This window comes from Heteronotia binoei, chromosome 14 (genome assembly GCF_032191835.1).
Source record: "Heteronotia binoei isolate CCM8104 ecotype False Entrance Well chromosome 14, APGP_CSIRO_Hbin_v1, whole genome shotgun sequence".
Lineage (NCBI taxonomy): Eukaryota > Metazoa > Chordata > Lepidosauria > Squamata > Gekkonidae > Heteronotia > Heteronotia binoei.
Window position 1 is genome coordinate 47,488,248 of NC_083236.1, and position 15,803 is coordinate 47,504,050.

Sequence of the window (15,803 nt, forward strand, 5' to 3'; positions counted from 1 at the left end):
GAGTTCCTGCTGGGCTTTTTCTACCAAAAAAGCCCTGCTGTCACCAAAAAAGTCCTGCTGTCTTCTGTGCCTTTGCCCAGGGTGTTCGCTTCACTTTGGACCAGTGCAAAGCTGCGATTCTGTCAGAACTGGAAGGAGTAGGGGAGTGGCTGTCGACTGAAGACCGAACGAACTGTGAGGTTGTGGGATTCATCCCACAAGCAAATAGGTAAGATTTAAATTAACTTCCTAAATTTAGGAGGGTGTCTGGAAATACAGTTGTGCACATGTAGGCAGCATTTTGTTTCATCTAACTGGCTTGATAACTTCTTCTGCTTCTATAAGTTTAACAACCTGAACTTATGCAAAGCTGTGTGCTCAGTAGCAGGGCATTAGCTTTGCCTAGCTTTGTGTAGGATCAAGCTGTGCAGCTGCAGTCTGATGCACAGATTTGTTTGGGAGCGAGTTCCATTTGGTAAAATGGGACCACAATGTAGTCCTAAGCAGAGTCACACATTTCTGAGCCAACCGTACGCAATGGCTTCTGTGGATTTAGAAAGGTGTAGCCGTGCCTTAAGATCATACTATTTAGCCCTGGCCTAGATAAGGCCAGACAAGCCTGATCTCATCAGATCTCAGAAGCTAAGCAGGGCCAACCCTGGCAAGTACTTGGATGGGAGAACTCCTTGGAATACCAGAGCTGGGAGGCAGGGGTAGGAAATAGCAAGCCACTTCTCTGAACGTCTAATCCCCACTAGGGGTCACCAGAATTCAGCTGTGACTTCCATGCATGCGTGCATGCACATGCGTGTGCACACACACACTAAATAACAAAAAGAGATTACACTGTTGATTCTTAGCAAATAGGAAAAGAGTTGAACTACACAGATGGCATGAATAGAACAAGATAGAGCAGGGGTGGTCAACGGTAGCTCTCCAGATGATTTTTGCCTACAACTCCCATCAGCCCCAGTCAGCGTGGTCAATGTCTGGGGCTGATGGGAGTTGTAGGCCAAAAACATCTGGAGAGCTACCGCTGGCCACCCCTGAGATAGAGTGTGCACATGTTCGTCTGCTCCTTCTACCGGACAATCTAACACATTAGGTCATTGCCAGGTATGGTTGAAATGTCTTACCTGGAATGATTGTCAGTTCATAGTGCTGAACTCTAGTTCTTGAATGCTGCTGCAGATATAATGGAGTTATTCTGTTGCAGAATCTGGGCCATCTTTGCAATGAAATGGGAGCTCCCTTAGGAAAAATAACACTGGAGCCTCACAGCTTCTTAAAGACTAACAGTATTATTTTGGTATAAACTTTTGTGAACTAGAGTCCACTTACAGCAGGAGTGGCCAAACTTGCTTAACCTTAGAGCCACGTAGAATAAATGTCAGATGTTTGAGAGCTGCAAGATGGGAAGGCAGGCAAATAGATGGCGGGAGGGAAGAGGGAGGAAGAGATGGAACAAATGCAATTTTAACTTTAAATGCATTCTCCAAGTCGCTGGCTGGCTTCGCTTGGAGAAGTGATTTAAAGAGAGAACTATCTGCTCTAAACTAGCTGATGGGTGGTGGGGGCTTCGAGAGGCACACAATGCGTATGAAAGAGCCACATGTGACTCCTGAGCCACAGTTTGGCCACCCCTGACTTACAGGCTGTGGTCCTAAGGATAAATTTCTGGGAGTAAACCCTGTTGAATAATTAGGGGTTTTCTTCTGAGTAGGCCGGCTTAGGATCGCTTCCCATAGTATACAACTTTTATATTGCAAGTCGGCTGCAGTCCACAAAAACTTACGCTGGAATAAACAGTCTTTCAGGGGGCCTGAGCCTGTTTAATTTTTTAACACGGCACGGCTACACCTCTGGAGTTGCTTTTGAAGATTTCATTGTGGTAGCTGCTTGGCCTTCTTGGTGCTGTTTTTAGTAGCCCAATGTGCTAACTGAACATTCATCTCTTATTTAGCACCTCTGTGTTTTTGAAGGTACTTGAACTTGAACCAGGTGCTCCAGCTGGGTGGTGTGAAAGAATCGATTCCCTACACCTACCCTCAGCTGCAGCACAAGCATTTCACCGGCTGCATTCGCAATCTCATTTTGGATACTCAGGTAAGTGACGAGCTGTCACAGTGGGGGCCAGAAGCCTGCTTGTGCATCACTTAGGGTCTAGGCTGCTTTGTTTATTATTTATTTTTTGCAGGGAAAGTGATCGATGGTGATCAGGGTCTAAGCATTACTCTCCCTTGGCCCACCCCAAAAAATCAATCATTATAAGTCTGATATAAAGCTCTCTTTATCCTTTTTGCTGTCAGCTATGATTCTCCCTTCTTGTGTGTGTGTTTTTTTTTTGGAAGGTTTATGACCTTGAATCTCCAGCAGAATTTCTGAATAGCTCTCCTGGCTGCGCGTGGACAGATGGCAGCTGTGAGAAGGAGGGCTCCTCTCCCTGTGGAGCTCATGGCCAATGTCTCAGCGACTGGAGCTCGTTTACCTGCCTTTGCTTGCCGGGGTACTACGGCCAGAGGTGTGACAAAGGTGAAGAACATCCTTACGCATTGTTGGACTACTTATGTTGTGAGCCGCCCTGAGCCCGCCTCGGTGGGGTAGGGCGGGATATAAATCAAATGAAATGAAATGAAATGCATTTTGTGCTTTGCTGAGCTGCAAGTGCAACCTTGAAAATTAATATTGCAGCCGGGGGGGGGAGGGGAAGGATGGAGGCAGTAGGGATAGCATGCGGAAGAAGATTGGTATGCTGCGGATGGCTCCAGTTTGGGTTTTCCCTGGGCCAGTGCAGAGGTAAGAATATAAGACAAGCCATGCTGGATCAGGCCAATGGTCCATCCAGTCCAACACTCTGTGTCACACAGTTGCCAAAAATTCCAAGTGCCATCAGGAGGTCCATCAGTGGGGCCAAGACATGAGAAGCCCTCACACTGTTGCCCCTCCCAAGCACCAAGAATACAGAGCATCACTTGCCCCAGACAGAGAGTTCCAACAATGTGCTGTGGCTAATACCCACTGATGCACCTCTGCTCCATATATAATGTTAGTTTGGCCATGAATTGGGATCTTGGGAAAGGAAGCAATTCCCCATTCCTCCCCTTTTGCACACTTAACTCTTCCTGCCTCCTTTATCATGCTTAGACAAGAGGAGAGGAATCGTGGCTCAGTGGTAGAGCATTTGCTTGACATGCAGAAGGTCCCAGGTTCGATCCCCAGCATCTCCACTCTGATGGAGCAGGCAGCAGGTGGCATGAAAGACCTCAGTCTGAGACCCTGAAGAGCCTTTGCCAGTCTGTGTAGTAGACAGTACTGCCTTGATGGACTGAGGGCCTGATTCAGTATAACGCAGCTTAATATATGTTCATATATGTATGACAAGGCTCCTGAGCAGCATTATGCGACATTATGCGGCCCTGCGGGACCTCGCCCAGTTCCGCAGGGCCTGTAAGACAACCCTCTTCCGGCTGGCCTATGACTAGCTGGTACAAGAAACTGAGCGTAGTTATACTGGATGTCTGCTGCCCCCAATGTTTTTCAATGCTTTCAATGTTTTAAATGGTTTAATGTGTTAAATGGTTTAATGTTTAAATTTAAATGTTTTATGTTTAACGCCTATTTATGTTAGATTCCTGTGTTGTAAGCCGCCCTGAGCCACTTGTTGGGAAGGGCGGGATAGAAGTCATAAAATAAATAAATAATGGCAAACCAAGATATGCTGAATGTAGATTTTGAAATCTGGTTATGGAAAGTGCAGTGCTTTGTAGAGAAGAACTGGGCTCTGGCAAAGCAGACAAAACAGGGATCTTGGGGCAGATTTAGTAGAATTTTTGAGGAAATGTAGTTACCAGGATATATGAGCAGGGCTTTTTTTGAGCAGGAACACACAGGAACTCAGTCCAGCTAGGTTGGCATCGGGGTGTGGCCTACTATGCCCATGAGTTCCTGCTGGGCTTTTTCTAAAAAAAAAAAAGCCCTGCGTGAAACAATGGTGATGCCAAGGGGTGTGGTTTAATATGCAAATGAGTTCCTGCTGGGCTTTTTCTTAAAAAACCCCCCCCTGGTTAAGAGGATATGACTCTTGGGAACAACATTTGTCCAAATGTGAGAGGGAATGGGGGGAGGGGAGAAGAAATAGGTAAAGAAGCAAAAGGATGTTGCTTATGTCTGATCTACCAACACCACTGCCTGCCACTTCAATACATTCAAGAGGGGAGAGGAAATTGATCACTGGCAGGGTGGTGGGGTGGCGGGAGGAGACCAAGAGAGACAAATGAAGGAGGGACCTGCCAGCAGACCTCCTGATGGCACCTAGGTTTTGGCCACTGTGTGACACAGAGTGTTGAAGTGGATGGGCCACTGGCCTGATCCAACACGGCTTCTCTTACGTTCTTATGGAGCCACGGGCCAGTTGTGGAGGCACATCAAAAAGAAACCATCTGAGCTGGAGAGGAATCTGTTATCCTTGGCGAGGACTGTGAAATGTTGAGTTCATATTCCAGGCTCATTTAGCTGCTCCTCCAGTACTTAACACATTTTTTCCTCTCCGTCTGTCACTCTTGAGATGTTGCTTGGAGCAGTGAAGACGCTGCAGCTGTCCACCTGGCAATGGCAGTGATGGTTCTCACTTGCCCAAGGCAATCGGGCCAGATTACAGCCATGCACTAAAGCATAGTCCTGGTGGAGTCTCCTGTGTCTATTCCTCAGTATGTTTGTTTTTCCCTGCAGAAAATGAAGTATTTTAAAAGAACTTTTCTTTTCCGATTGTCCTAGTTGCCGAGGAGTATTCCTTTGGGCCAGGGAGTTACATTCATTATCAGCTTCCTGTCGTCATACCTGCTCGCCAAACCCTGGTAGAGGCAATGGTGAGGACTCGGCAGCCCAACGGGATCATCGTGAGCATGTCTTCCCAGAACAAGGATGAACACATCACCCTGCAGGTGACAATCCAGAATTCATTTAGTGCAGACTGAGGGACCTTGGCAAGATGCCTGCCTCTCTCCCACTTTAGTGTATTTGTCTTCATTGCTTGGGATGGATCTTTGTCCTTGGCGGTCCTTTCTCTCTCCTCTCTCTTCCTCCTCTCCCCATCCTGGCATATTTCAGTGCGGCAGTCTGCAAAAAGTGTGCATAGAGATTTCCAGGGAGTAGTGAAGAGTCTTCATTATCCAAACTTAAGGGATAGTTGGACACTGCTGCATTCTGCCATGCAACAGCATGCCATGCAAAGACAGATTAGTGTAGGGGTGGCCAAACTTGCTTAACATAAGAGGTATGTAGAATAAACATCAGATGTTTGCAAGACATGAACAAATATTACACATACATCTTTATTAAAACTCTTAATACTTCCTTTGCCCAGAAAGATAAAACACAAACATATGCACTTTACAACATGACCATGCTTGAAGGAGATTTTTTAAAAAAACAAGGGGTGGGAATAACAGTCCTCATAAGACCTGCATCGGGAAAGGTCAGGGAATTATTTTTTGGCACCAATGGGAGAAGGAAACAGACATGTACAATATAAATCGCTGACAAGCGTTTTCATCCTTATGTGTTTCTCTTTGCCTTGATTCCAAGGTTAGTAAACAGAGCTCCTACAAGAGCTATGAAACTAAGGAGGAACCCTTTAATTCCACCCCTCCTTCCAGTGGCTCCCTTGGCTCTTGCACTCTCTTTCCCCTCTCTAGGTCTCTGGGTGGCCTCTGTGGTGGAGGAGAATAGCTTACAAATCTGCCTATTTCCCCTCCATCCCCACTTCACACATGACGGAAATAGCTGCCTACCTATGGGTCAGTGCTCAGAGGGTGACTGAGGTCCCAGTGCTAAACACACTTACTTGAAAGTAAGCCTGCATTAAGTTCCTCCTCGACCTCTTGGAGCCACACAATATGTGTGAAAGAGCCACATGTGGCTCCCGAGCCGCAGTTTGGCCACCCCTGGATTAGTGTGAGGGGGAAAACTGATTGCCGGGAGGGAAGTTGTTAAGCATTGAATAGATATTTTGACCCTTTATCCATTCAGATGTTTGTAACTCGATTTTCTCCCTAAGAGGGACCTGTATCTACTGGGGGGGCCTCTGACGGCCCAGCCCCAGGCTTCCTGTAGAGGCGCCTCCAACTCGGGGCCCCCGATCCGGCTGAACGGGATGGGTGGGTGAGAGGTGGCGGGTCTTTGTGCTCTTGCAGCCAGCTGGCTTTGAAAGTAGGAAGATCTGGTCTGCCATCCCTGCCTTTTTAGGTTAGAGGGTTTTTAAAAAATGCAAGTCCCCCCCCCCTAATTTTTAAAAAGCCCCCCAACCTAAAAAAATCCTGGCTACACCCCTCTCCAGATCCTTGTCCAATAGCATTCTGGAACTGTTTCATCAGAATATTTCCCTTATTTGTTTATGAAGCACATGTGAATGCATTTGTTATGCCTTATGTGGATTGAGTGAACATGTTCCATAAATTTTTGTGAAGCTTCTAGAGGAGGCAGGCGCATAAAAGCATGAACAATCCAGCAGTTCCAGCTGGCTTGGCATCAGGGGGTGTGGTCTGATATGCAAATGAGTTCCTGCTGGGCTTTTTCTGCCCCCCCCAAGCCCTGTTTGGACCCAGTGGTGGGGTACAGATTTGCTAAGTAAATGAACCAGGGGTGGCCAGACTGCAGCTCGGGAGCCACATGTGGCTCTTTCACACATATTGTGTGGCTCTTGAAGCCCCCACTGCCCTGTCAGCTGGCTTGGAGAAGGCACTTCTCTCCTTAAATCACTTCACCAGGCCACCTGGCAGCTTGGAGAATGCATTTAAAGTTGCTTTCTTTGCACCTCCCCTTCCTTCCTGTCTTGCAGCTCTCAAACATCTGGTGTTCTTGTCTCGTGGCTCTCAAACACCTGATGTTTATTCTATGTGGCTCCTACGTTAAACAAGTTTGGCCACCCCTGAAGTGAACCATTTCCTTGGTCAATTCATATTAATGTAATGAGGCGTTCGTATGGTAAGGTTGTCCCATTTCTCTAGCCACCTGAAGTCTGATTCTCTTGTCTGCACATGTGGGCAGTTTGGAGCTCATGTTTTAATGTGTCCGCTTGTTAACTCTGCCCTTTCTTTCCTCTTTGGCCTTAGCCCAGATTATTGTGGGTCACGCACAATGATTAACCCAGATTCCTGGATTTTTTTCCCAGGTGGTCCAGGGATTGTTAACGGTATCTTATAACCTGGGAGATGGAGTGGCTGCCCTTAGCCTGCCTTCCTACCGACTCGATAACGGTGAGTGGCATCACGTTTCCCTGGAAAGAAATGAAAATGAGTTCATTCTTCGCCTGGATGGAGGAGGCGGGAAGAGAGAAATCCTGAAGGCAGAAGGCGTTTACAAAGAGATCAGCGTTGACCCCAGCAGCTTGGTTGTTGGCAATGTATATCCTGTCAATCAAAACCACAGTTTCCAAGGTAAAAGAGAAAAAAATTACTTTTCTAATAAATGTCCTACCTGGAACCTTAAGTCTGGTTCTCACATGCAGGAAGAATTAAGAATATTGGGATGTGGAAGTGGCGGAATAAACCAAACCATTTCAGGTTACAGGTGGAGGTTCACGCTCTGGAATACTCATTTGTGTTTCAGATTCCCTGGAAATAGAGAAACCGACAGAGCAAGCTAAGAAAATCACATATGTTGTTTTATGCAGATGAATGTTTGAGGCAGAAATTAGCAACCAGAAGTGGTGCAGTCCATTTTTACTATCTCTGTTGTATTGTTTTCCTTCCTACATACATTAAGTTTTTAAAGACACAATGAGGTTGCAGTTGGGCAAAATGTCTTTTGTCTGAGCATGTTGTATCCACAGCTCTTGCTATGTTGTTCTCACCCTGCTATAAGGTTGCCAGTTTTTAAAAATGGAAAATAGCAACACTGAAAAGGTATCCTAGTGACAGCTCTCCACCTGTCCCTGCTTTTGGTTATTCAAAGTTTTCCTTTACAGAACTTAGGGAATTCTGTCATTTTGTAAATTGCAAGTGAAGACAGATGTGACATTTTAAGAGTTGTGCTGTTAATTTGGTAGTGTCTCCTTTTTCTCTGTGAACAAATGTTCCCTTTTTCTCACCTGGAAGAATTTATTTATTTTTATTTATGTATCTTACATTTGTATGCCGCCCACTCCATACAGACTCTGGGTGGCTCACAGAATGCTAGGAAAAAATTATTTTGCAGGTTTTGGGAGTGGGGGGAAAATATCTGGTGGTTATGTATTGGTTAGTACTCATGACATCAGCATACCCCACCAAATTCCTGGTACAGTTTTGGAATTGTTTTGTAAAATATTTGTCATTTTTTGGAGGGAGGTGTAAAGTGAAGGACTTTTTTTTTAAATCATGGGCACTGCTTAAGAGAGCTGTTAGCACAGGATGAGAGACTTGTTGGTGTACCTATCAGTGAAGAATAAGAATAAGAAGAAATGCAGATTTATACCCCGCCCTTCTCTCTGAATTAGAGTCTCAGAGCAGCTCACAATCTCCTACATCTTCTCCCCCCACAACAGACACCCTGTGAGGTGAGTGGGGCTGAGAGAGCTTTCTCAGAAGCTGCCCTTTCAAGGACAGCACTGAGATAGCTATGGCTAACCCAAGGCCATTCTATCAGCTTCAAATAGAGAAGTGGGGAATCAAACCCAGTTCTTCCAGATAAGGAAATACAGACAAGAAGATACAAGTTGCATTGTGTTGCTCAGCCAGTGGGTGAAGATCCTGCTGCAGCTGCTTATAAAGTGTGTCTTCATGGCGATGCACAGACCCTACCGCGGGGCTCCCCAGCCTTGTTGAATCTACGGGCACCTTGGGAATTCTTGACTGCAACAAAATGGCTGCCACAGGAGGTGGAAGCCACAACTTACCTTCAGTCATGCAGTGCTATAGTGGCAGCTCATATCAAAGCAGTGTTTTTAAAGATTTTTGTACCCAATCAAATCTTCAATGGCCAATCAGAAAACTTGAAGGGCAAGAGCGCCATTTGACCCTGCCCATTTTCTAAGAATACCTGACAAGCATCAGAAATCCCTGCTGCTTTACCGAATTTGTGGCAAAAATTATTTGTCTGTAAAGAAGTTCAGATTGTCTTGAAATCCATTTTTCCTGGAGTTTAATCAGAACCCTCCTACGGTGCATGTGTGTATGCCATTGCAAGGAACCAGTTTTGATCTTAAGAGCCCCGTGGCGCAGAGTGGTAAGCTGCAGTACTAACTCTGCTCATGACCTGAATTCGATCCTGGTGGAAGCTGGGTTCGAGTAGCCGGCTCATGGTTGACTCAGCCTTCCATCCTTTTGAGGTCAGTAAAATTAGTACCCAGCTTGGTAGCTTGGTAGGGAAGGCAATGACAAACCACCTGATAAAAGTCTGCCAAGAAGACATCAGGATGTGATGTCACCCCCTTGAGTTGATAACTTCTGGGTGCTTGCGCAGGGGACTACCGTTACCTTTTTAGTTTTAACCTGGCTCTGAAGGTTCTCTGACTTGCATCCATTGTGAAAAGTAACCCAGGCTCAGCCTAACAGCATCCATTTTGAAAATAATTCTGGATATGGAGCTTTCACAATTGAGCCTCTTTTTTGTGTGTGTGTGTTCTGCTTCAGGATGCATGAAGGATGTCAGATTCAATAACTATGAACTGCTGCTAGATGCTTACCCTAAGGAGGTGGTATTGAGCGCCCAAGGAGTGGGAAAAGATTGCCTTTCAGACGCGTGCAAGAGCAGTCCCTGCAGCCAGCAGTTTATATGTATTGACTTGTGGATGATGTACGAGTGCAGGTAAGTCTTCTCCCTCGGGATGCTCCCCTAAGCTGTACCGTGTACCATCCAGGCAGCTTTTCTCCTGCCATCCTGCAGGCACTTTGCTGGACACCCATATGTTCTTAGGCTCAATTCAAGGAATGGCTATCACCACGGCTTTTTTTTTTGTAGAATAAGCCCAGCAGGAACTCATCAGCATATTAGGCCACACCCCCTGATGTCATCATTGTTTCACACAGGACTTTTTTTGTAGAAAAAGCCCAGCAGGAATTATTTGCATATTAGGTCACACTCCCTGACACCAAGCCAGCCAGAATTGCATTCCTGTGCGTTCCTGCTCAAAAAAAGCCCTGGCTGTTACTTACAGGGCCGCTTCATGGCCTTAAACCTTCATACATGCAGGAACGCCTCTCCTCTATATGACAGCTTTGCTCATCTGAGCAGGGCTTTCTGCAGGTGTCAACCTACAAATGGGCAAAACCAGGGGTGGAATTCTAGCAGGAGCTCCTTTGCATATTAGGCTATAGACCCCCTAATGTAGCCAATCCTCCCAAGAACTTACCAGGCTCTTTTTTGGAAGCTCTTGGAGGATTGGCTACATAAGGGGTGTGTGGCCTAATATGCAAAGGAGCTCCTGCTAGAATTCCACCCCTGGGCAAAACCAACAACTGCCAATACACATGCCTTATCTGTGATGGCCCCCGCCTTGTGGAACGGCCTGCCTGAGGTAAGGAAGGCTCCCGCTCTCCTGGCTTTCCTCAAACTAAGCAAAACCGAATTATTCAAGAGCCCATTTCTATGCAGGCAACGGAGTTACACTGTAGTAAATGTTTCACAGAGTTACTTGGATAAATTATTAGGCACTATGGTCTGTACTACTGTGTTACATCTTGCTAAAACTTGGGGCAGATCTTTACATAATGTTCTTTAGAATGCTCTTGTTGCTGGTAGCTTAGGTGATGAAGAGAGATTTTAGTCTCCTTAATGATGCTGGTATCAGTGGATAGTGGAGCTTTCTCGCTGAATATTGAAGGTAAACATCTGGGGCAAATTGCGGGGGAGCTGACATCTAAGAAGGTGTCCATTCTTGCTTTGTTTCCTTTGAGGCACTGAAGATTCCTTAGAAGGATGGCTTCTTTTCCTCCCCATTCATAGTCTATTTATAAGAAGCTTTTGTTGATCAGTTAAAGGACACTGAGCAATTTATCAGAATAAGCGTTAAAACACTAAAAGAAAAAATATCTTCACAGAAGATACACACAGCTGCTGAAGCAGCTATCTTAAAAGAAAACAACAGCCCAGTAGGACTGACTAAAAGAAACGGATAAAAAAGCCCCAGCTATTAAAAATAGAGTTTAATAGGAGCCCGATAAAATACTCTGCCAGCTGGAAACTGGAAGTCTTGCTGAAACTAGGATCATCCTATGAAATATTTCCAGCGGTTAATGCAGGGGGCATTTTGCAAAAAAAGAGGTGCCGGAGCTCATTAGCACAACTCATTTAGATATGCCACACACTCCTGACATCACTGAAAGGTGTACTAAATTATATCAGCTCAGCAACTACCTTAAAATGCTTCTTGAATTATAATAGTCATAATAAAACCTTAACCAGTGCGCAAAGTCAAGAGCCTGGGAGTGCTACTGGAATCCTCTTTATCAATGGAGGCCCAAGTAGCTGCCACTGCTAGATCCGCCTTCTTTCATCTTAGGAGAGCGAGGCAGTTGGCCCCCTTCCTGGAACGCACCGACCTAGCAACTGTGATCCACGCAACGGTCACTTCGAGATTAGACTACTGCAATGCCCTCTACATGGGGCTGCCCTTATACCGAACACGGAGGCTTCAGGTAGTCCAGAACGCGGCGGCCAGGCTGCTGGAGGGACTACCACGGTGGGAAACTGCACGGCCTGGGCTGCAGGATCTACATTGGCTGCCGGTTGTCTACCGTGTTCGCTATAAGGTGCTGGTTATCACCTTTAAAGCCCTATATGGCCGAGGACCTGCCTACCTAAAGGACCGCCTCTCCCCATATGTGCCCCAGAGAGCACTGAGATCCAGCTCACAGAACTTACTGACAATCCCTGGGCCAAGAGAAGCCAGGCTGAGGGCCACTAGGGAGCAGGCCTTCTCGGTGATAGCCCCTCGCTGGTGGAACGACCTTCCGGAGATGGTGCGAGCCCTGCGGGACTTGAACCAATTCCGCAGGGCTTGCAAAACATGTCTCTTTCAGCTGGCCTTTGAGATGGAACCCGACTAATTTGATGAATGGACAACTAGTCATCTTGTGGATATCACGACTGCAGCATTTAGCACCTACTTTATTATATATTTAACTTTTAAATAACTTTTACTGTAACTGATATTTAAAATTGTTTATGCTGTTTTATGATTCATGGGATTCCCATGTCTGTCAGCCGCCCTGAGCCCGCCCCGGCGGGGAGGGCGGGATATAAAAATAAAATATTATTATTATTATTATTATTATTATTATTATTAACTCCCCTCATACTTTTAAAATTAATTTCTCCTGTGTGGCCACAGTAGCAGGATGAAGATTTCCATCTGTCTGCTTTATATGTTTTGGTTATTTTCCCATTTTTTGTGGGGGGAAATATTAGAAAGTTTATCAAATCTTAGAGGTCAGCAAAATTCTCACAGGGGGTTTGAGCAATGGAGCCCAGAGGAAAGTATTGGGGGGGGGGGGGGGAGGTGTTTCAGAAGAAGACTGCAGATTTATACCCCACCTTTCTCTTTGAATCAGAGACTCAGAGTGGCTTACAATCTCCTATATCTTCTCCCCTAACAACCGACACCCTGTGAGGTAAGTGGGGCTGAGAGAGCTCTCCCAGAAACTGCCCTTTCAAGGTTAACCCAAGGCCATTTCACCAGCTGTAAGTGGAGGAGGTTCTCCCAAATAAGAGTCCGCACACTTCACCACTACACCAAGCTGGCTTCTTAAGAAAGAAAGAGCGCAATAAAATTTAGAGGTTCCTGTGAGCTTCTGCCCAAAATGAGGCTTGCTTTAATGTACGATGTTGATACATATGCTTTGCTTCAGTTCTGGTGTTAGACTTCTGGTTGATTCTACAACCCTCACTCCTATTGCACTGTTCAGTGGATGTCTCACCTTGCTGATTGTATTGACTCTCACTCTGTGTAATCTGCCTTGAGTCCAGGAGACAAAGGTGGACTATAAATATTGTAAATAAAATAAATAAAATAATATGAATTTTCTTGGTACCACTTTTGGAATAGAGTGCATGCAAAAAAAAAAGAAAAGAAATAAATTCCTGCTTAGCCCCCAAAGGTACCATAGTGTCCCCCCAGAAGGGGCCATTGCTTGGCCTTGAAATATGCAGCCAGCTTGCACCTTCTCTGAAATACATTGTGGGCAGGTGGGTGTCTCCCTCACCAGCCTTCAGAACGGGAGTGGTGTGACAGATGCCGCCCCCGTCTGGACTTCCCTCTGCCCCACCCCAGATTCCGCATGCAAAGGGAAGGCAGCATCAGGCTGGCCACATCTCCCTTCCATCAGACCAGGCAAACTCTGCGCTTTCCCCTCTCACCTCTACAAGGGAGACAGGGCCGGAACGGCCTTTTCTTTGGGAGAGAAGCTTGTTTATGGAATACCCTTCCAAAAGACATTTGTGTGACACTGGTCTTAAGGTCTTTTAGGGCTAGGCAATGATGATTTTGTTGCTTTCTGCTACTGTGGCTCTAAATGACATGTTCACGTTTTGCTTTCTTGTAATGAATTTTTAAAAGGCATTTAAAGCGTATAAGGCGCCTTTGAGGATCATGCTAGAAAGGTGGGATATAATTATTTTAAGTGAATAATATCACCAAGCAAAATAAATCTGGCCCTTTACCTAGAGTCTCGGAGACAGCCATTGAAGGAGACAGGCTGCATCCACTGTTACCTGATCGTTGCTGGCATGAATGCAGGAGCATTTCCACCGGCAGCAGAATTTTATGTGAGCTTTCCTCTGTCAGTCACCATTTTAATGTCTTTTTCCTCCCAGCAGTTTTTTTTTTTCAAAAAAATTAGTAATTATAATGTTCCTGCTTTCATTTAAGAAATATTAAGTCCCTACATGACAGGTCCCCAATTTAATTGAAACCGCGGGCACCTTTGGAATTTTGAGAGGGGGTGGTGAAAGCCACCTCAAAATGGCTGCCAAATGGAACTCCTCCCTCCTCCGAGGAAGAAGGAAGGCCTGAAGGGGAAGTGGAGCCACTCACTGATGAAAGGAAGTCTAGGTGCTTACAAGTTCTGATCCTCCATGTGGTAAACCCTGTCAGTTGAATGAGGGCAGCCAACGAGCCTGCCTTGCCATGGCTCCTTCCAATTTCTGAGAAGCTCAACAGGCCCCAAGGGAAGTATGGGGGTGCCACGATGCCCCCGGGCAACCCATTGAGGAACCCTGCTCTAGTCCTTTTCATCATGTCATTTTGCTATATTACAATAGCAGTTACTGATTTAAAAAGAATCCTTTAAAAGCCCTCTGGTGGCCCGGTGGGGAAAATACCTGCAAGAGGCTGACAGAAGGAATATGACACCGATTTGGGCAGGACCTTCCAAAATGCATACCCTCTCATCCAGATAGTGTGCAAAAGTGCTGAGGGCTGAGAAAGCCTGTAGAGGACAACACTGTGTCAATGCCCCCAACCCTCCCCATCCTACTTCAGTTTGTAAGCCAAGGACAATTATTTTTGTTACAATAAAATTGTTAAAATTAAAAAAAAAATGAGCGATTAAATTTGAAATTAATTTAAAAAGAGAGACCATGTGGAATCAGAGATTCCTTCCTCCCCTCGGTGACTATTGAAATTAGGCTAATGAACCAAAAAGACTATGTTGGCATGAGTGGCCATTTTGATTACCTAGGTAACAAAAGTATAGCCACCACCTGCCCCATAAGACTTGTCTTCACAGTTTTTCCTCTGTTTCAGCCACTCTAGTCATGCATCATTTTATTGTTTCCACATGATGTCATTCTGCATTCCTGTTCAAATTGTGAACAGCCTTTTTTCTGCTAAAAACTCCACCTTTTGAAAAACACTGAAGAAAGATTTATTTCCTGGCTGGAGAAGCTGCACTCTCTGAGGGTTTTGCTGTCACCTCCACAAGTGGTCATCCTTGTACAGTTTCTGTTGTTCTGGGAGATTCCCTCCCTGATTATTTTCAGCACGTACACCATCCTGGATTCCTTGGTGCCTTGAAAACAGTCTTGTTACATTGGATCATTAGAAAGACTTCCATCTTTACAGCTGCAGCTTCTGCCCAGGACCACGCCCCCCCATAAAAGCAATTTACCCCCCATATCCCAACATGCACTGCAATCCCAGGATTAGCCAACCCAGTTTGACTCATCTTTCCTAGTATGGCATTGCTGGGTCAATCATTTTCATGTGCCCAGAAGGGAAGATATGTCTTCCATTTTAATAAAAGTACCCACCATTGGTTGTTGTAGATTTTCCAGGCTGTGTGGTCTTGGCATTGTGATACCTGACATTTTGCCAGCAACTGTGACTGGCATCCTCAGAGGTATAACCCAGAAAACTGAAATTAACATGTCACATGGGCTGTGACATGCTAATGGAGGAGCTTTCCTGAGAGGGTTCTTTTGTATATGGATTGGCTTTTCTCCCCCTCCCTCTGCATTTTCACAGAGGGAAAGCCGCCCTGAGCGGCTTGTTGTAAGCCGCCCTGAGCCACTTGTGGGAAGGGCGGGATATAAGTTACGGAATAAATAAATAAATAAATACAGTGAATTGCTTCAGTGTCCTTGCTGGCACCAACAAAACAGTTGGAGTTGGTTGTTTCAGAGCAAAGGTGTGCCATTGTTGCTACATTAGGACAAAACAAGCGGCAAACTTTTTTTCCTCTGTTCTCCTGATTAGCATTTTAAAAGTTCTTGAACTACTCTGTTCCCTTCCCCATAAAGCATTAGGGGGCTCATTAGTCTTTTCAATGTAGATGACTACAAAGGACACCCCAGTACCTTCCAGCAGTTAGCATTACCAAGGGTTTCAAGGATTGGGTTCTTCTGGAGCT

The 15,803-nt window shown here is 45.6% G+C and overlaps 1 protein-coding gene across 1 annotated transcript in view; it reads left to right on the forward strand.

Annotated features, from left to right (window-relative positions):
* LOC132582446 (neural-cadherin-like) overlaps positions 1–15,803 on the forward strand; it is a 165,350-nt gene that overhangs the window by 136,476 nt on the left and 13,071 nt on the right. Inside the window, exons 25-30 of the mRNA XM_060254019.1 lie at positions 81–208; positions 1,962–2,085; positions 2,331–2,511; positions 4,753–4,919; positions 7,148–7,412; positions 9,588–9,762. Of these exons, the coding sequence (XP_060110002.1) occupies positions 81–208; positions 1,962–2,085; positions 2,331–2,511; positions 4,753–4,919; positions 7,148–7,412; positions 9,588–9,762 (1,040 nt within the window). The remainder of the gene's footprint in view (positions 1–80; positions 209–1,961; positions 2,086–2,330; positions 2,512–4,752; positions 4,920–7,147; positions 7,413–9,587; positions 9,763–15,803) is intronic.